Source organism: Nomia melanderi, chromosome 1, assembly GCF_051020985.1.
Source record: "Nomia melanderi isolate GNS246 chromosome 1, iyNomMela1, whole genome shotgun sequence".
Classification (NCBI taxonomy): domain Eukaryota; kingdom Metazoa; phylum Arthropoda; class Insecta; order Hymenoptera; family Halictidae; genus Nomia; species Nomia melanderi.
Window position 1 is genome coordinate 28,656,027 of NC_134999.1, and position 23,206 is coordinate 28,679,232.

The following is a 23,206-nucleotide window of genomic DNA, read 5'->3' on the forward strand; positions in this document are numbered from 1 at the left end:
AAAAACATTTCGGTTCTAGGAGTAGTTATTATAGACAGTAATGAGCCTCTTTGCAATTCTGAATGATCAAATGCACGTTATGTATCTACAAGTTGTTAATTATGATGAACGGGGTACGAATTATTTAATTTACGTTTCCTGATCGCCCAATCAATTACTACCATTCTCTGTATTGGAGGTTGAAATTAAGTAGGCAACTATTTAACTCATATAGTCGTATAATTCTAACTTGTGGGAAATTTGATGAAGCTCGACAAGTAATAAGAACAGACTTTATAATTAATACACAAGTAATTTTTAAAATTGAAAATACACAAATTTGTTTTATACTTTTTCGCATAAGCCTTGTCATCATTTAAATACTTGCAAACTAAACATTCTAAACTGGGTCAATTTGACCAATCTGGTAGTTTTAGTGTTTTTCTTGGAAACTAAGGGTCGTTAGATATCTGGTTACGCAAATTCTTAAAAAAGCAAGCGATTCTGTGGAATCGTTCTAATGAATCGTCCTTAATCTTTATGAATTCAATTACCGTACCACTTTATGTCATCCGTGTGTCCCAAGTAATGCCTCTGGCTGTGTTCCTCCATGTTGTACAGGACCACCACGGCCGCGACAAAATAAACAATTTCCCCTGTCGGCAACAGATGCAGATTACTTCGACAGTCTCTGCCACGATAACCATAAACCCAGTTAAGCTTCAGCTTGCTCTGCGGTGGTGTGCTAACTTTGCGAAGATCGTAGGACTCCATTAACGGTGTTGGCACGTAGAGGATCACCGGTCGTCCTCTCAGGTACATGCGGACAGTACTTTCTTCCTCGTTGTACTGCATGTCTCTGGTGCTGTGAACGACAGACATTTATTTTCATTTCTTTTTTAACAAGCATTATTGTAATGTAGCTGGAGAATACACTGGCGAAGGAGGTCATTCTTTGTACAAGGTGTAGCTGAACACGTGAGATGATACTTTAGGGCCACCCTATCTAAAATGTGTAATCGAATACAAGTTTGGTCATTTGTGTTTGTTGTTCAGTGATATATTATGTTACTGAATTATTTATTGTATCACTGAATTCAGTAATACAATGTATAGTAATATAATTATACATTATTTATAACAAATAATTGCTTTCTATGATAAATATATTATATTAATATATTTTATAATAATCAATGCTGGATCCATATTTGTTATAGAAATTACTGTCCGTCAAAAGAAAGGTAAGCTAAAAATAAATAGATATGTGAGTCAAATGTGAATAATATGTCAGTTATTTGTGTTTGTGTACATTTACGTTAACACAGTTTATTTTTATTTATTAAGATTTTAATAGTATCAATTATAAACTGTCTCCTAAAGTAATTAGTAATTAATGTTTATAAAAAGTATATTTCTAGAATAGAACATAAAGAATAAAAAATACTTATTAAAGTGACAGCATATAATTTTTAGATTTAAATGTGTTACAGTTAATAAACATTTGCTATAACAAACACAAACAATTTCGTAGAAAACATAAAATATACGTGAAAAGTTATTCTCAATATAAATAATGCTTTAGAAGGTTATAGTTTAAGTATAATTGCAACTATATATAAGCAATTTTATTTACTTCTTTATACGATAGCGCAAATTTTAAAACTAAATTCCTTCCTAATGATATATAGAACAAAAAGAAGTTTAAGTAGCGGAAAATTAATGGAGATTAATTAGAAAGTAACATACACGAAGAAATTACATGAATCAAGAAAAACTAACTTTATTACACGTAAACAACACAAAAAGTTAAAAATGCATTTTATTTAGATATCTAATATAGTATTCAGCGTAGATAAATACATATCATAAAGCAGAGATAAAATTATTTATATAAAGTGAAATTAACCGAATATTGAAAGTTGAAGTTATTTACTAATGTATTTAACAAATAAAGCCCAAAAACAGGTACATAAAAAAAATTACAATTTATTGAAATTTTAATAAACAAATGAAATAATCGAAATATTAGGGGGACTGGAAGGAAGTTCATTATTTTTAGTTTTAACAGAAAGCTTTATTATTTCGAATAAAATTTTAAATATAATTTCATAAAGTGGATTTGAAAAGTGGAATGCTAGACAGGAAACCGCTCGAAAATAAGGCGGAAATTATATTTTGAATTAATATTTAAAAATGTACGTAAAACGATAAAGCTTTCTATTCGGACTAAAAATAATGAACTTCGTTCAGTCGCTCTAATAATTCTTGAATTAATAAAAATATAGTACGTTTATTAAGTAAAAAATAAAGTAATACAAGTGAGTTAGAAAGTTCGGTAAATTGTGTGCAATTTCAAAGAAATGATCAAGAATTCAAAATAGATTTTTATACACATACTAATATTTGGGATAGTGACTTTGCAGGTTGATAAAAAGGGGTTTGTAGTTTCTAGGTTAGATCTTCTTCTGCCTTGCTTGCTTTAGGAATTATTCTACTGGATGGAATCAACGGATTATCTTATTATTTCTTCTTTTCTTCGTTGTGGTAATATTATAATTATGATAATCCTGTAATATAATATGCATGTAGAATGAAAAGACGAATAATCCATTGTTTCCGTGCAGTAGAATAGCTTCCGAAGCGTGAAGACCAATCACTTAAACCAAATTAAAAAATTGTTTATATCATCCAAACATTAATTTTTCAGCCTATGTTTGTTAGTACCTTTTTCTCCATTTTTCTAATACCATCTATCTCTTTTTTTATCACCTTGTAGCTATAAGCCAGAATAAAACAAAAATTAAAAATAATAAAATTATAACAGAACTTTTATTTTCACATGATTTCACTCTGTTTTTATCATTTATCGTTTATTTACTTCTTCTAATATTTCTGTCAACTGTCAGATAATACCATAGGATAATGTAGTTAGAAATAAGACAAAATCAAAAACAATAATATCTATATCTCTTAATCATTGTTGAAAACTTTAAACTTTATATTAAAACTAGATTTATGTAATCCATCAATTTGATGGATATTAATTTTCATAAAAATTTGTCGATAAAGAGCTATATCAATTTTGACCGAAATAATTATAGAAATGTAATACGTACCCCAATCCTCTAAAACCTCTAATTTCCAAGATCTATATGATCAACCTTTATTATTCCAGGAAAATCATTTCCATCACAAATATGAATCCGACATTGATTATTAAAAAATATATTAACATAATATATTTATTATAAATCAATTACTTATTATAAATAATTGATTAATAAAATTATTCCAGGCTTTAAATTATGAAAAATATATTATAGAGGAATGTAAGGGTATAACCGATTGTTAGATACAATTGTTATATGCAAGGTATATGAACAAATCTGTGAATCGTACATGATCTCCGAGTCAGATAGAATTTAAATGCAAATATCGTGTTAATTAAACGTACATTGCGTTCGATAACATTATATATAATAACATATGAATGATGAAACTAGATACACAAACTGATTAGTCGCGCAGCGGATTCTTCCGCTTATTATTAACGCGATACGGATTCTTCCGCTTATTACTAATACATTGGGAATTCTTCCGCTTCACATTCTCGCGGTGCGAGCTCTTCCGGTTCAGATTCTCGTTACACGGATTGTTCCGCGAATTTTCGTGAACGGTTCTATAATCAATTTAACGAGTCGATAGTTTATAAATAAATGAGCAATAAAAACTAAATGTATGTCGGTATTAAACTGTTAATTGAGAATTATCAGTTACGTTCTTGTATCTTTACATCATACAACATTTAGTATTGAATAATAGATTTTCTAATGTTGCTGCAATGGCGGTTAAGAATCGAGTGTAAAGGGTTAGCACATTGATTATCATAGTAGTCGCTGGTGATTGTAACTTCAAAATTTCTTAAAAAGGAATTACATTGGGAAGATTGATGTCGCATAGAAATATTTGATAACGTAATTAACTAAATAATAGTGCAGTGTAGAATGCAACAGTTTATACAGAATGATTAACTCGTCATATGTAAGTCATATGCAAGGACCTTTTTCGTTTTATAGCTTCGATCATAGTAAAGTACTTCTATTTCTCAAAAAATTACCCTATGCTTGGTGCAGCAGGGATTAGTTTAAATAATTATGGAGAAATAAAAATATTTCTAAAATTTTTTTCTGAAAATTATAAACTGAATGTATTTCTTTTATTTATTACTTTTAATTTTGTTCAGTGTAATGATTGCACTATTTTGTAATTTAATTAAATATAGTTATATATAATTTAATTAAATAAATTTTATACTAGGACATTATCTAAGAGGAAGTGTACATCGAAAAAATGTGCAAAATAATAACTACAGCTTTCGCACTGGTGAAAGGAAAAAATTCCTTACATTCGGCCATATTCTTATATAGTTCCCAAGTACGAGATTGTATTTCTCCTTGAAAACATATTTTTATATATTTAATTTCCCTGTATTTTTAAAATAAAATTTCTAGTTCGACAAGAAATTTCGACTGAAATTTTCCAATAAATGCTTTTATATTCCTATTTTTCAAACAATTTTATAATTTACAAAACATGGAAGCATTTCCTTCATTATAAGAACAAATAGGATTAAACAGATTATTTCTACTTTTAAACAAACCATCATAAGTAAAAGTAATTCACTTATCAATTTATTATTGCAATAAAAATTTAAGCAAATATTATTTCCATAAAGCCTGTACCTTTTCAATTTGTTCAAACAATCCGTCACACCTGACAGTAACGTTTTGTGTATCAGGAATTTGCGAAGTACCGGTGCAACTGTTTCAATCGTTAAAATAGTTTCCACATCACCTACGACGCAAACGTGTCTCGTGATCGTTAATTCAGCATCCGTCAACCGGCAGTGACGTTACGGCGCACCGTTCCGAAAAATGACAACTCCTCGACAGGTAAGTAATTAGTCTTCCTTTTCGCAGATGTTTCACGTGTGCCACGAGTGAGGTCGATCCGAACTGATTGAAATTGCAGAACTTTTCACGACGATGTGCTCTCGAAACCGACAAAGAGTGACTCACGCGAGCCCACTTTTATTACTCGACGAAGCGTACTGTTTCGCGCGTTACCGCGTTACGTCACTTTTACGTTCCTTTTTGCCATACGTCTGCTCGCCTCGACGGCATTACGATCAAGGACTGCCCGGTATTCAAGGCACACTTTACGATTCATCCGAACAACCTAGTCGAAACTGGACGTTTCGCGAAGGATTCCTCAGACCGTTTATTCCTCTCCATTTAGATTGACCGGCGTTTTTCTCCTAGTAATCGCGACCGTGAACTACTTACACCAAGCGTTGGGCAAAAGTTGTTCGAAATAACGAACAAAGGATAGGGAATAAATCAATCTGATTGTTATTTGTGAATAGTTCATATGTCTGTAATTCACGGATAATAAATAAATTTGATTTACTCGACACTTTTTATTTGCCATTTGGAAAAATTGTTCGATGTTGCATATAAAGTAGAGGATAATTATTCAAAGAAGGTTTACAATTATCTGTAAATAATTAATAAATTCGTAATTTATGGATAATGGATGAATTTAATTTATTCGTAATTTTTTATTTGTTATTTTGAGTAATTGTTGCTCAATGTTGCAGATAAAAAAGGGATAATTATTGAATGAAGAAATACTGATAAAAGAAGAAATTTGTAATCAGTTAAATTTGAAAATGGGAATAAGAAGCGACGAACAGTAAATAAAGAATAAGCGTTCTCCAAGAAAATAACGAATAACTTAAATACCAAATAGCCGAATAATGATTAATTATTTGTTCGTTATTGTTATTCAAATAACGTTTTATTATTATAGCCTAGCATTGCTTAGATGGTATGAATAATAAAAATATTCGAAATGTTGAGGTACTTGTCAAATTATTCCTCAATAATTAATTTATACGGTTAGTAGTAAAGAACAGTATAAGGTTATTCGAAAGAGATCCATTATTTTTAGTCCCAACGGAAAGCTTTATTATTTCAAATAAATCCTGAAATACTAACCCAAAAAGTAGCAAAATAGATACACATGAAACTGTTGTAAAAAAAGAAGGCAATTACATTTTAGATTAACGTTTCAAAATTTATATAAAATAATGAAGCTTTCTATTAAGATTAAAACTAATAGTTTCCTTTCCAACCCTTCTAATATGAATGTTTAAAACTATTGACCACAGTCGGTCAACAACAAAGTGTCCAATATTTCCCAATCTCTCTGTTTGTCCACGAAATATGATTTCCTCGCGAGTCCATAAAATAACGAAGAGCAAACTTTCTTCTACCTCTTCTTCTCCTGAGACTAATGCTATTTTAATTCGAATGTTTAAGCAAATCGGCTAGAAACGAGCCGCACCAGGAAACGAAGAGTTCACGGTTGTATAACTACGAGAATTGCGATTCACTTTCTTCGGGAACGCGATGGCGCGGCCCGTTCCGCGCTAAATGAGCCATTATCCACGTGGTTATCGTACCTGTTGTCTCGAAACTGTATTTTAAAGAAAACGTTCCCCCGTATTATCGTATCGCGATCTACCGGATAGGCAACACTTTGCTCCTTTTATGAATGCCGGCCGCCCCCTTCAATTCGTGCGCCGATGTAAAACGAGGTTTCGCGGGATTCCATGCAGTTACACGCCGAATACCGGTTTGCGATCGTGTATTCGTTTAACACGGAATCCACAATTGCATTCTTCGCGTCGACCTTTAATTCAGAAGCAGGGGAAAACGAAACCTTGAACACCGCCAGCCGTATTCCCTTTCGTTTCGATAATTTTCGTGACGCACGGAGAAGCGATTTGTTCTTTCACTGATAATTGTACTGCGGATTTTTATACGTTTATAGAAAATTTAGAAATAAACTGTACAGAATACAAATGAAGAAGTATATAAAAGTGTAGTACTTTCTATAATGTTCGTTGAGAAAATAATTTTTTATTGTAACTTCAGTTTTTTACTCGTTACATGTTCTTTCTTATTGGAGTTTGCATAAAGATAACGTATATAATTCTGTAAAGAATTACTGATAATATATTGAAGTACTGATATGTATTCAATTCTGTAAAGATAAATAATGAGTAATACAGTAATACGTTTAACTTCATGCTGGAACTATGTTTTTAGAATATTATGTATAAAATATTTTTAATATATATTCGTAACCTATATAGTTTATATTATGTACGCATACATATGCATATTAAACTACGACGTATAAAATTATATAATTTCTTAAGTTTGTAATGTCATTCTGCTTGAAATTTTACTTGTTATCAGCAAAGAGAATTAAATTTGTTTTATTTGTTTTAAGCGTGGTGGATGTTTATTAATAATGCTCTGATATATTAAATTATTTTATTAAACATTGTTAATTTTTATTAATTCAAGCTTATACAGATATTTAAGTTGCAATATCTCACTGTATGTTTCTTTTAGAACCATACACCATTTTTTATTAACTATGTTAGTAACATTAATATGTGCAGATATGTTAAGTTTACCTTGTCTATGAAGCAGTGGTATCAGATTTCTTGATTACGTTACTATCCGTGTTTACCATGGAAGAACATCGTATGTAGAACGAATTATATAGAAGAACATTATATCTCTTTATATTTTCAACAATGAACGCATGGATACGTAATCAACTATTTTTTGCCAATTTCTGTATTTACTTTTTACTTCAGTGATTAGTGTTCGTACTCTTTTTAATTTATGTAATACAAATTTATGATTATTTTACTATTATTGTATGTATGTAAATAGTGTACACTATTTATTGTTTTTGAGAATTTAACAATACGAGATTCCTCCATAGTGGTGAAAACATTAGAAAGATAACAGTAAGATGAACGTGCTGATATATTTGCTTTGCGTAGATTGTGTATTTAGTACAACGTTCATAAATAATCGGACACATGCATGGTTAATTGGTTCTGAGATAAAAATTAATTATGATGGAGAATTTTCACTTGATAGTACTTTCCTATATAAACGAACATAAATTATACATTGTATTATATCAATACATTTCTAAACAGCTCACGATAATCTCCTGATCATAAAAGGCAAAATTCATTTCAATTTTTATAGGAATTATTGATAATTTCTTTATTGACCTGCTATGCATTTATTTATTTTCTACTTTGAAAAACGTTTCGAGTTCTCAATAGATTTATTGCAACCATTACATTTATTTTAGTGACAAAATATATCACTCTAGATTGTTTGTTCCTTTTTTCATGTAGATTCACCTTTTTAAAGTTATATGACTAGTTCGAGGACTATTTGGGTATAGATTTTTGTTTTATTACCATCTCCTTTAAAAGAAGATATGTACCCATAATTATGAGAGTGGTCCAAGTCATATATTTTTCTTGTTTCTTTTTGTCAATTTAGGTTAAAATAATGTGATGTGAAATAACTGATAAACGCATTTTTTTAAATTTTGAGTCAAACCATTTTCATAATTATGGGTACAAATGTGGGCGGCTGATTTTAACTAATACATTCTTCATAGCTTAAAAATCAAAAGAATGAAATATTATGTTATTCAATCACCTGATCGAATTTGTTAAGGATGTTTGACAACAAATTTCACTTGATTAAATTGAACTTCATTAAACTTTACATTGCTCATTCTTTTCTATAATTTTCTACCAATTAAAGTACATTTCTTTATAATATTTATTCGTGTATCATAATGATAACACTATATTCAGAAACAAACAAAATAAGACTTTTTGGTCAACTGCATAGTTCACACAAATCTTATGCGTAATATAGTACATATTTGGGTCATAATTGTCAATTGTCCAATCATTTATAAATATTAGTGTACAGTTCCATAAACGTGACAACATTATATACAGTTAACAATAACCTTCTGACTGCCAAAGATTCTTTCTAATTATTCTCGATACTTAGTCATCTTTTATATCGCAAATGACCATAAGCATTGCCAAATGAAACGTCCAGTCAGTCCTGAGTGTAGAAATGTTAAACAGCCAAAAAGTCTTGTTTCCCTTTGTAATATAGTATTTACACTAAAATCTACTAACAAATAACTAAAAAAAAAAAATAAACTAAAAGACAATAGAATATCTTCGAATAAAATACACATCCCATATCCCAATAAAGTTTAATTTGGTACAGCAACAGTTTTCTTTAACCAGTTAACTGTGTTAGACGAGTATACACGTCATTTTAAAGCTTCAAACGATACTAGTTCTTTCAACGATGAATCGTTTATTTTTTCAGATAAACATGTAACTCTCTTTTATTCCGCTTCGTTCTTTCATTAAAATATGCCCTAGGTGCATTCGTCCTGCGTTCGACGAGTACAAGCTCTATTTTTTCACTGTATTATGCGCAAAACGAGGGATTCTCTAAACTAAAGTCCACAGTTAACGGATTAAACTTCACAAAATACTACAAGACATTTTGGCCTATCGTTTACATTACTGACAGTCAGGGGGACAAGATAAAAGCAAATTTCAAAGAAGCAGATGAGTGAAACGGAACTAAAAGCAAAGTGTGTTTCAAGGGTTTGCGATTCAGAGGAAGAAAGGAAAGGCGAGTCATGCTGCGAGCAAGGTTTTCCTTTCACGCGCGGAAAGGAAAGCTATTTATCGGCTCAATATGCTCCAAATAAGCGTTTGACATTTAAAATTAAAAATAGATCTTTCACGCTTGCCGCGCGAATGCATTATGCATGCACGTGTTTCTCGTGCACAGTTTGCGGAGGTGGGTTCATCACACCCAGGAATCTCGTGCGTCCCCGGCATCTGCGTGTGAGGTCGGATGCCGAAGGTAACTTTTATTATGGTAATTAACGACATGCTATACGGCTGCTAGTACGTATCATGCTGTTCCGAACTCATTGTCTGTACGAGGAACGCTAATTTATCGTTCGACACGTATCCTTCCTTCTTCGATCGACTGCTTTCCGTGTACCAATAACATTGTCCGACGTTACTCTGGCTGTACGGAGTGTTTTTCAAGTAAAGTAGGATCTCGAATTACTATTTTCCATGATCTAGATTGTACAACCTTCGAACACGTAGACCAAGAGAATTTTTATCGTTTTCTGTAACGATATTTATCGTTTCATAAGAAATGCAGATGGTATTGGAATGAATTATTAAGTGTTTGGTATCATAGCTACATTATTAACGTTGACAGTATTGTATTGCCAGTTTCAAGACTATTAACGGTATTAATATCGACAGTTTTAATACTATTGACACTATTAGTATTGACAGTATTATATTAACAGTTTTAATATTATTGACAACATAAATATTAACACTATTGTATTAACAGTTTTTATACGTTGTTAATATAAACACTATTATATCAAGTCACACTATTATTTAGCTACCTATATAACTAAATACTTTGATTCGATATCAGTTTTCTTTTTGTAATTGTTTTCAAGCAATTTGGACATTCCGGCCATTGGTGACCACCATGACAGTCAACGTGTTAAATTGAAATTTAATCATTTTGATCTTAAGAATGTACCTCGGAATATTTACCATCGAATTTTACAAATATATCTTAGAAAATTTCTTCCATAATCTCCATTTATCTTGACAGGTAGTTGCCGAATTAAATGAGATAATCGAAATTGCTTACGTAGTTGCTTAACGAATTGCAAATTAGTGGATGAGAAATTAAATTACAATAGAATGTCAATTATTCGAATTAACTGGAAAATAAACCTAACTGGATAAACGGCGAAAAAGCCAAATTTGTGAACATTCAATAAATCAGTCGGAAATTGAAGTTTTCAAATGTACTTTCAGTCTTTGTTGTAGAAGTAATTAAGAATATTAAATAACTTAAGTCTTTAAGAACGACCAAAATAAACACTATAAAATTCGTAGCTATTAGAATAAAATTAAATGTCAAATACGTCAACATAGAATCGCAAGAGATTAAAATATATATTACAGTGTAAAATACGAGATTTATCGATTGGTACATTTTTACGCATGGAAATTATTAATGTCGCCTATTATTCATGTATTTATGAAACACTATTTCTTTTTCCGTTTCGATACACTCAATTAATTTTTCAGAATTGTAATATATTCTACTTATCATTTCGAATATAGTTAAGTAACTAATAACCAGATAACAAGAATCATCTAAAACATTATATTATCGTATTACAAATTTTACAAAATATATTTATATATACTTTCAATCCTGTTGTTTCTTGAATTAGAAAATGTTTCCATTATTTACTTAATTCACCATGATATTAGTTAACAGTTAATGTTTGCATTTGTTGTGAAGTATTTTTTACGAAAACCACACCGTCAGATTACTATAATATTACTCAGCCGTGTAATTTAAACTAAAACATGTAAAAGAAGAAACCACTAGAGACATGCGGGTAGTTCGACATGTTTCAGTACCCGAGCTTCGGGTCAGGTCGTAAAAAATCTAACAGGATTGGACAAGAAACTACAGAGTAGCCTCACGGAGATGAAATTGTCGGAACCTTTGATATTTGTGTTCCCAAAATGGGTGACCTTAAAACTCCATTACTTTTTCTCAGGATTGAAAGAGGGAAAAAAGACTGCATACACAAGATCAAAAACATTTGAAGACGCGGAATTTAAAAAATGTTGTAAAAAAGGAATTATACATATAAAACTGTATTGTAAAATCTGTAAATAATTTCACACGCTTAATAGGAACATCTCATCTTCCTCTATGAAAAATATGGATACTTTACCTTTTTTTCTAGAAAAATAATAATCTTTTATATATATCTTATTCGATGTTTCACTTATCTTATTATTATTTTATATATCCATTAATTGAAACTTTGCATATGTTTTTACTAGACTTTCCTTAATCCCTTGCCCTACGATTTGATTTCACAGTTGTACTTGTTAGAACTACTTTTCGTTAATGATACGCTAGCAAAACAAAAGATTTTATGCTCTTTCTATGTCTACAGATACTCTAAACCATACAGATAATGTTGCATTTGAACTTAAAACAACTGAATAATATTTATATTTTTTAAACCACATTAGAAATCTTTGCTACGAGTCTGACACGATATTGTAAGGCAAGGGGTGAAGTCTCATAAATTTGTTCCATTGGGTTTATTCAGGAATACAGTTTCTACAACTCAGATTAAAATGATGCTGATAGGATGGTTTATCGTAAGCAAGTTAATATCAAATAAATCTGATACAAATATTTAAAATTATGTATCTTTTCCACATGAAAGTTACATTATCCAAAACTTTCACATACCTCGGACGTGACAGTGCAAACACAGTTCTGAAACCATAATCTCGGATACCCGCACATTTCTAGAAACGACGCGCGAAAGGAACGCTCACCCACAACCAGTCAAAAAGGTGCATCTAAGGCTAGTTGCCACACGTGCCAGCGACACGTGTCGATTGCACTTCGCGCTCTGCACGTGTACACGTGGTTCGTTAGCTCAACCCCTTGCCCTATGATATCGTGTCAGACTCGTGATGAATATTTTTAATTCAATTTAGCAAACCTAAATGTTATCTATTTTTAAAAATATAAATGAAATATTTCTTTTCTATTATCAATCGTTGGCGTCTAAAGTGAATCTGGCGAATGAATAAGTAACAAATTCTTTTTTTCCAATAAATTCTTAAGGCTAAAGTACTTTTATCAAGCACAGTGGTGAAGGAAATCATAGAAGAAGGGCTTAACTCTTGCTTGTTAGGATAATTTTGTCATCAGTAATTTACCAAAAGGCAAAGGAAACTTCCCAATTTATCTGTGTACCCACCTTCAATAATTTTAAATTTATTTAACCCTTTAGGTGTTAAATACTTCCAACTGAAATGTTTCGTATGGAAGAACAATATTTAATTTGAACCCAAAGTACTTAAGTAAAATCTAATTTTCGTAATTGTCGTTCGAAAATCGTACGTGCTCACGATTCTGACTCGACATTGTATGCCAAGGGGTTAAAGAACAAGAGTAAAAACAGAATAATGGTCAAATACGTGTTTTATTTACCCGTGTTTCACGTTGTTCATCGCCGGGGGCTTGAAGAGGTTGAAGAGAGACTTGGTGGATGCTGACAATCTATAATGAACGAAAATGCAAACGAAAACCATGCGGTGCGAGACAAAGAGAAAACAAAAACTTGGTAAGTACACATGCGGCTCGTCGAACGTGTTGATTTTGCATACGCGCGCGCTTGTGCGGTTTACGTGTTTCGCCGGGCAGAATTATGCGTTTCCGGTTGCACGCTCTCGATTCAGTAAGCTGTCAAGGGAAGTTCCAGTGAGCAGCGAATGGAAACCAATCGGGAGACAGTCGCTCGCTTTTGAAGATTAATGATCTGTGAATTCAGGAAGTAAATTCGCGTCGGTGCACGTAATCGATAGTTCGTTGCCTCCGGTCGACTGGGTCGATTCGCAGGTGACGCTCAACTTTAGATGTTTTTAGCTCGAACCCGGGAAACGGTTCAGCTTCTGTCGAAGACATTTATCAAGGAATTCGAAGTTTAGAATGAATGTTTTTAGGAATTATAGGAGAATAAGTAATATAACGTAGATGTACAGTTTTGCAGATAGGTTCATTTATTTATCTTTTATCTGTTGTTACTTTATACGGAATGTGAGTTCATTATTCGTTAATCATTAGAATCGCATTCTTTCAATGACAAATATTTTTTCTAATTTAATTGAACAATATTTTTGCATTTTTTCCATAGATTCGTGTATACGTTAACTTCATAAATTTTTCAAATTTCTCATTTATAGATGATTTAACTTACCCTTGTGATTTATTAATTTTGACTAATGGATATTAACAGTTAAACAAATATAGAATAGTATTCTTTGGTGATGTTTCTATTAAAAGATGTAAGTCACATTTTCCTCGAGTGATCTTAAATCCAAAATTCGTGTATTTCATGTATACAAGAATAAATAATTTTATATTAATATTTGAAATATTTTAGTCAACTCATTTAGTCAATGAAATATCACACTGCTTCTTATTAAATGCACTATCTTATTTTTAAGTAATAATTGAGTGAGTGTGCGTTAACGAAATAATATCGAGAAATTACAAGTAAATGAAAAATAATTTTGAAAATTGTTAAGATCACTCACGAATGTCCCTTAATAGCAATTTGTTCAAATTTTATACAGCTCTGTAGAAAGTAGTCAATTCCAAGGGCATAATTTGCTACTTGAATTTTCACAACAATCTAATTATTCTCATCCCTAAAACAAATAATTTAAATATACATCGTTAAATATATTAATGTTAATAATAACCAAAATTGAAACCCACAAACTTTTGCTCAACAACACTTCAAAATTCTATTCAAAACTGTACATACATATATCAAACAAATACGCAACAACAGCATCGAGGTACGCCCGTAAAACTTCAAATAATTCATGTTATCATTAACCCTTTGCGGTCCGAATGAATTTCTCCTATTCCCAATAGTCCGGTCCAAATGAATTTCCAACTATTATCAATTCATTATATACCTAAGAACTTTGTTTCAGTTCTAATAAAATGATAAGCAGGATGAAGTATAAAATAAGCTAAAAAACAATTAAAGACTTTTATTGATTTCTTCTAATATAAATTAATTAATTGGCGAACAGAAATAATTAAAATAATTATAGTTCTTAAATAATGTTATGTCGAGTCAGATTCGACGTTCGACCGCAAAGGTTAAATCTGAATACAATAGCCCACTTTTTAAACTTTTGAATCATCGAAACCTAAACCTTTGTCTCCATTTACCTATGGCCATCGAAGGCAAAACGAACACGTTCGACTGCCGCCATTTTTACGAAGTTCGAACAAGCATAAGTGCACAAGGTGGATTCAAAACGTGTCGGTGCGCAATTCAGAGGAAAAAAATCACGCAAGCGGGGGAGGTCGGGGGGAATGTGCACTTACTATAAAGAATATCAATTTTCCGTTTACCTGCTGCTGACAAGTTGTGAGTTGCTTCCCTGATTTTGCGGCGAATGCGTAAAGTCCCCTGTCGACGACCACCGTTTCGCCCTTCGTAAGCTGCTTTGGGGTGGACCGTTTGATCTTGTTGTCGGTGATCTATCGAATAACAGGATTACTACGTAACGAGGAAGCTTGTTACCTGTGTCGCAGAATTGCCGCTTCATCAGATACAGGTTCAATTATGATGCGATACGGAGTCTCTTTAGTCCGTCCTTGCGACATCGCAAAGATTTCCTCGGTGTTCTTACGGCTTAAAGGTGATAATTCTGAGGTAAACTATTTTTCTTTTCGACGTTCGTAGTCTTTTAACATTAAAACTACCGGACGGGACAAATTTACCAATTTCAAAATTTTTATTTTGCAAGTATTTAAATTATGAAGGCATTTTTGCGAAAGATTTTCGGTTAAATTTATGTATTTGCACAGATACAAGACTATAAGAAACTCCGAATTTCAAAAAACTCTATATTCTAATTGTTCGGTAGTTTTAGTATTAAATTATGTTTCTTTTTAATGTTCGGTAACTTTTCGAACTATTTTTATTTTCACCGTTCGGTAGTTTTTTAAACTTATTTGCGTGTTAACGATGCTTTAAAAAATTGTAGAATTATATCTTCATTTAGATTCAAGATATTTGATTAAAAAGAAATATTATCATTGTAAGAATAGAATATTAATAAGTTACTGTTGTCGTTTTAAACTAGTATCATGTTACGTATTTTAATAACTTATAGAAATGGTGTAGTATTAGATACCTTTATTAAACTCTCACTTTATATAGGAACATATTTATAGTTATTAAAAAAGTACTTTATAAGTTTCTTGTTGTATATTCAGATTATATAGTTGACGTTTTTATCTGAATGTACAGTTATTTTTAAATATTTTTATATACTGTTAATCTAATATTATTGGTTTAATAATCATTATTTAGAATATGTTAGGAAAAACAAAATAAGGGAACTAAAATTTGATTCACTGAAGATTGACAGAGTACAAGACTCTTGAATAATGTAATTGTTTCAAATATTCGAAGAGCATTTTCTATACAGAGTACCTATTATTCTATAATTATCAAGACATTTCATATCACTGGAATATTCTATATTTTATTAAAAAGGAAAAGAAAATCTTTAAAATCTTCAAGACTTTTTCTGAAGTATGAACAAAATCGTGTACGTGCATATATTACAATTTATCCCTTTCGTAACTGCATCACTTTTGTGATAAGGTATTTTTTCAAATAGGTTCATAGCGCAAAAAAGATCGGGCATAAGCATATTAAGCGTAATAAACTTACAAGTAATCTGATTTAAAAGATGAGAACATTGAATGGAATGTCCATTAATTTAATTTGATGGCACATACCTGGCTACGGGCAGTGGCGTGGCTCGGGGACTTGGCGATGGCACCGGGGAAACGCTACTACTACTGGGACTGTCCGAGTGTAACGAACCAGTCGATTGGTAATGAACTGACCTTCTGAAAGGGAAATTAAGTTTACCTCGTCTGTTCCTAACATCAACCTTGTTTGTCACTCATGATCAACCTTCGCTTTAACCCTTTAACTGTGTAGATCACTTGTAACGGCCTATTGACTTGAAAGAATCATCTCTGCGTAAGCTAATTGAAGTGAATTTTTGTATTTTTTGGTAAGTTTTTGTTAAAGTGCTCAAGCTAGTAAATTATTAAGAATCAGTCGGTGGATACTCATCTATAAATGCTAAATTTTGTATTGTTGAAATTTAAACTTTAGTTTAGAATTTAAATGCTAAATTTAAATGTATTCTTGAAATTTAAACTCTAATTTAGGATTTAAATGCTAAATGTAGATTTATTGTTTAAATCTAGAATCTAACTTAGGATTTAAACTCTATAATTAAATATTGCTTGAAGAACTAAGAAGTTAGAAGATAATATAGCATCTATACCAGTGATTAAGATAATTTAGAAATATGGAAAGTTTAAAGAAATATCGAAATTAGTATGTTATCGATGTTTATTTGATAATCTCGAATATCTAACACTCGAAATTTTGTACAGTGTTGTGGAAAGTTATTCAGACTTATCACAGTTAAAGGGTTAAATGAAAATCCTAACAACATTATCTGTTAAATGGTACTTTAAAATTGAATAAAGACAAAATATTTTTAATAGTAATAATAATATAGAAATAAAATAACAATAATAACATGTAATTACTATATTTAGAAATATAACTACTCCGTATTTAACATTTTTTATTATCACTAATAGTTTCCATAGTGTTTGATTAAAAATTATTTTCATTTCAAAAGTGTTACGTGTTACTTCCAAATATACAGAAACACGTGTTCAATGTTTTTTCGAACACGATGTTATACTGAAAGTATTGAAAGCATTACTTGCTTGACTTCTTTACAAAATTAATAAAATTGTTTAATTCAATAATTTCATTAAACTATACAACATATGTGTAGAAAAAATAGTTACTTAAAAAATTTGGTTTTTCATTCAAATACTTTGAAAAATAAATAAACTAAACTATTAAGTCACGAAACAGTATGAAAAATATTGGATTTAGAAGCGATTTTGATTTGACAAAACATGTAAAAAGTTTGCATCATGAATAAATTGTACCTTTGAGGAAGTTGTGACGAATGTGTATAACTGACTGGCCTCCGTGGGCTGGACATAGAATCCCTAACATCCTGAGAAGATCCTGAGGAAGAAGAATTCCTCAAACAAGAGCTGTTAGTTTGGCGTAAGCGTATATCTTTTTGGGGAACTGAATTTTGATTACCTAGAAACATATAAACATTAATTATAAAACACTGTTTCTGAGGGCTTAAAATAAATTATTACAACATTCATTACAGAGACTCTGAAATACTTAAAAAGTACTTAAATAATTCGAATTTTTCAATTGATTACATCATTGTAAATGAATATTTCATTTAAAAATGATAATAGAACGAAAGAATTTATTATCATAGTACTAACCAACAAAAAGAATAAGAATATTTTTACTCTCGTAACAAATAAACGTTTACATTTGTTTCTTACATTTTTAGTTTGTAATTATTAATTGGTGATTATTAAAATTAAATCTCTCTTTATATACTATCATATGTATATCGTAAATGGTTGTTTTTCGCCTTCTTTATTTTGTTTTTTATTTTTAATTAAATTATAGAAACTAAAGAATCATTGCTATTACATCATTATTTATTGTTCAAAACATTTTCGTGCCTTATGGAAGTGTGAATTTGAAAAGGTTACTACACGCTGCGAAAAATGCACGATCAGCCATGTGTTAATATTCAGCTATCACGAAACATTGTCTGTTGATTGATCACGCGAGCGCATAGTTCGAAAATCAGTTTCAAGTGCACGGATTGCGTAGTGAAAGAGAATGGAAATGGAACATGACCCTAAACAGTTGCGTGCTAACAGGTACGCCCGATGAACGTTCCTTGAAATCGGTTCAACCTCGTAAGGTTTCGTGCGAAGGTACAACGGGTCACGAAAGCATTCAAATGCTTGCTATGCAAACTAGCAATGCACAAAACATATTACGCGTTCGCGAAATCGTAGAAATGTGATAATAGTTATCACATAAAAATAATTCTTTTATTTTTATAATCGAAGTTAATCATCTAATAAACAAGGAAGTCCAAATAACTTGTTACGAGTTTTCTTCGAAAACGACAGTGATATATTGAGTTTATTTTGTTTTAAACAAATGAAACAAACGTACTAATTGTTTAGTATTTTGGACGGAATAAAATCCTCATTAAGTATTTTGTTTTTAGCTTAATTAATTACTTTTAATTACTTTTTAAGTAATTAATTAAATACTTACATCAAATAAAAGCAATATAAAACTAGTAAAATAAACTAAATAAGAAACTAATATAAAAGAAATACATATTGTGGACTTATTTTAATGAATTTATTTCAAAGAAATACATATTTTGTGCTTACTTTTATTTTATTTACGATGATAATTTATATGTTATCTTCCTTACAGAGACTAATAAGAATCTTTATATAACCTATTAGATCAGTGACTCAGAACTCCTCTTGGCAGCTATCACGATGATCTCCCCGAAACTTCGGAATTTCGTGGCATAACGCTATCATTCGTGTCTACAATTTATATCGGTGCTTTCAGTTTCATGGTTTATTTCAACGAACTAATTTCCGTAGATCAAAGGAGATCAAGGTCGACGCGTAGTATTAGTACGAATCAGTTTGGTAATAAGGGATTCGTGGAAACTCATACGGTCAAATATAGAACACGAAAATATTTAGATACGAAAACTATAGAGATCATTATTCAACATAAAGATGATTATTTATCATTTAGTATATTGAAACTAATTAAACCAAAGTTCCTAAGTAAGACATTTCTAATTTACTTCTGAAAGAAAACAGCGGTGTCAATCAGAGCAGCTATAAAATATTTTTCTGTCTTTCATTACTGTACAGTAGCTGTACGCCATTAAAATATTTCGTGTTACAGGAGTTCACGTGAAATTCGAACCAAAAAATATCGTAACAGAGATAACACAGCGGAAACGAATTCACAGACGTCACCTAACACAATACTTAACCTGTTAATTGTAAATATTACAACAATAACAATGATAAAAATCATAAAATGATTTTTGCCGCCACATACACGGCATTCAACCCAATAAGTAAAAGTATCACGCCACTTATATGGTAGCATTGATCTGTTAAGGGTTAAGTTGTGCTTCTGCTTGTATCAGATTTTATCTCGACGATTATTAAGATCACGTTATGGGTGGTTCTACTGTATTGATGAATAGCAAGATAATTTCGAAAACGATACGAGAACGAAGTTTAGAAATACATAAGGTACTTTTTGCAGGAGATGATTCCCAGGAAGACATAGAGGTAAAACAGGTCTCTCGTGGCGTATTTTGTTTGTAGTTTTGCTTGGCTGCGTATAACTGTACGGATGAACATCGAGTTAGCAACGAAAACGAGATAAAGAAGGATGAATGACCAGTTAGACTCGTTGGTCTAGCCATCAAGCGATAGAAGGGCAATACAATCAACCCTCTTAGGGTACATTTATAGAGATTGGGGCGATACACGTAACTAATCAAAACTACGAACAAAACATGTCACGACCACTTTTGTCCCTCTGCTATCCCGTTAGCTACCTAATCATAGACAGACAATGATCTACTGAAGACAACAAACCGTGCGTACTTACTTCTAAGCGGAACGTGTCCATTTCGCAAAGGCGAGGGCATCATCCTCTCGTTCCTCCTTTCATTCCTCTCGTCCTCCCTCTTGTCGCGTCCTTCCAATTGGGCAATTCGCCTGAGCGCGTCCGCGAGAGTAGCGCGAAGACAAACTATCTCGTCTCTCTGCGCCAAGGATTGCCTCTCGAGGTCCGCGACACGGCCCAACAGGGATCCGGTCTCGCACTCTAGCATCTCGTCTGTAAAAGGGAATTCACGTTCATCGTGTGAAACACGGCTGGACATCCCATAACTCGGCGGACTTTATGGAATTCTTTCGCGCGCGAAACATTCGAAGGATGTTCCGTAAATTCACGCCACGCCACGCCACGCCACGCACCGCGGCGCGACGCTTTTGCCCGGTTGCAATGTTTCCACATACCGCGATCCCTAACTAGCGATAGGCGAAAGACGATCGTTATCTCTTTCACATTGAATATTTTAGACACGTGAGCATAAGCTCGCTTGATAGGACTGATAAAATTAAATGAAAAGCTGTTCTGACTACAGTCAAAAACCATGTGGATAGGAAAATACACTCCTTAAATATTATTCTTTAAGCAAATTCCGTAACCATTTGTTCATAAATATTAAGCTTTTGGTAAAATACTAGACAACCTTATTTAAATTAATAGAATTCATTAGATCCTGTTAACAAGTCCTTTTAAATAAATTAACCCTTTGCGTTCGTATGTCATGCTGGAGATGACAATACAAATTTATTATACTTTATTTGTGGCACTTTAAAAGATTATAAAAATTAAATCTTATTGTAATAGTACTAAAGAAAATAAATATAAAACGTTAAATTCTACCGATGCAAATTGCTTTAATACAATTCCCTAAAAATAAATACAAGTGTACACCCAACAACATTGAAAATAAATTGAGTGCGAAGGGTTAAATTCTTTGTGTGCAGTGCTTTCGATGATATTTACTTCGCGTTGTTCACGAGAAGAGCTCTGAAAGGAATGTGGGCCGCATTAGTCAGCTTTCATCTTTTTTCATTTCATTTTTGACACTAATTTAATATTCGTCAATACTGGTTACAAATAACCAATCAAAACCGTAAAAAAATTCCTAGCGAGACACCCTTCTTGTGCGCTCTTCTTGTGAACACGGAGTAGGGAGGGAGGTTCTAGTGCGGAATGTATGTACTTATGAATGACGCAGACAATTCGTGGTGAATGATTGTATGACAATGTCGTATACGGAAGTGATGTGTATTGTGGATACTTTCGTCTTATTCCGCAACTTTCCCGTAAGTTCGTGCCGCGGTGTGTTTATACTTTTTGTAATCACTGAACGATACGAGAACTTGGGTGGCTAAACTTTTGTACTTCAGTTTAGTCAGCGGAAGATATTCGATTGCAATAGGCCGTGAAATTATAAGAATTTTATATATTTAATCAAATATTTTATATTATATTATATGATTTTAAATTATATTATATCATTTTATATTACATTATATTATTCTATATTATATTATATTTTGCATTAAATTAGATATAAAATTTCTAATTTAATTTTTATTAACACGTTGAAAGCCATGGGGGTCACCGGTGACCCCCAACCAAATCGAATTACTATAGTTCACTCAATGAAACCATGATTATTTGAAAACATTTCTATATTATAAATAATGCTGACTAATGTGGTGACATTCAGCTAGATGAACCTGCAAGAATAACAATACAATTCAATCAAATGATTTAATATTATATTTTTTCCATTTCAAGTATTCTGTACCATGAAATCGTGCGGCATTCAACGTGTTAAAATTATTAAACTTAATTTCCAATTTAAATTAAATTAAATTTCTATACAATTTAATTAAATAAAGAATTTTATATTTAATTTAATACTTTATTTGTTAAGATTCCTATGTACATATTAAATTCATGATTATTGAAAGCTTTGAGCCATATATATGGTAGAGAAATAAATGGCACGAACTTATAGGATGATCTAATACTACCGTAATTTGTACCTAAGGCAGGGCGAAAGAGAGGAATGAATAGCAAAAGAAACAATAAATTGTATTATCTTGGGAATGCAATGAAAGTACAGTGTTGCTTATGTACTCTGATATAGAGAAATTTGTAAATAGTCGGCAATATAAGTTTGTTCTACAATATTTCGTAAAGATAATACATTTGATTATTAACCTCGAATGGCGTTATTTGATTCAACACAGCAAAATTATGAACGTCAAAAGTTAATATTAAATTTTGCATAAGCTATCGACATATAAAACGTAAACATGAAATAATTCTGATCTTTAATTTATGCAAGATTATTCTTCATGTTAGTTGCAAACGGTGTTATCAATATTTCGTCGGAAAACAATGAATACTTGTAATAAAAAATATTGTCAGATGCAAATTGAGTGACAAATATAATAGAATGACAATTTTTTTTAATCTAAATTTTATGTATTTTGAATTAATTGATACAAAATAATGAAACGCTACATAAGAACATAAGAGTTCCATATCATTGTAGTAAAAAATTTGTATTAATTTTAGTGTTGTATAAATCGTACAGTAATCATGGTAAAACATCTAGTGCTGTAAATAAGGTTTTACCTAACTTTCGTTTTCATAAATTACTCTTGACAATTATAGAAATGTATGAACATCAACAATGGATTAATTAATGATATATATCGTACTTAAGCAATTTAACAGATTTGAACATTGTTAACGGTAACAGTCTTTTTTGTCTTAATTCCTGCGTTTCCTATAATCATCAGAAAAACGCACAGTGATCGATACTTTCTACTCGTGTAGATACTTCCTGTTCCGTTTTAATCGCAACTTTGCACATTTATTATCTCAAAAACTATATATAATTATTACAAATATATACATAAATAAATAAAGAAAAAAATTA

General features: G+C 31.3%; 1 protein-coding gene across 8 annotated transcripts in view; it reads right to left on the reverse strand.

Moving 5' to 3' along the window:
* Positions 1-23,206, reverse strand: part of LOC116428648 (echinoderm microtubule-associated protein-like 2) — a 73,045-nt gene that overhangs the window by 11,270 nt on the left and 38,569 nt on the right. For 5 of the 8 annotated variants that reach the window (XM_031980533.2, XM_031980531.2, XM_031980528.2 and 2 more), the window contains 6 exons: positions 20,278-20,508; positions 17,667-17,829; positions 16,416-16,529; positions 15,015-15,143; positions 13,071-13,139; positions 539-844 (listed from right to left, as the gene is read on the reverse strand). In XM_031980533.2, coding sequence (XP_031836393.1) covers positions 539-844; positions 13,071-13,139; positions 15,015-15,143; positions 16,416-16,529; positions 17,667-17,829; positions 20,278-20,508 — 1,012 coding nt within the window. The remainder of the gene's footprint in view (positions 1-538; positions 845-13,070; positions 13,140-15,014; positions 15,144-16,415; positions 16,530-17,666; positions 17,830-20,277; positions 20,509-23,206) is intronic. The other 3 variants (XM_076364890.1, XM_031980529.2, XM_031980534.2) reach the window with 3 other exon arrangements.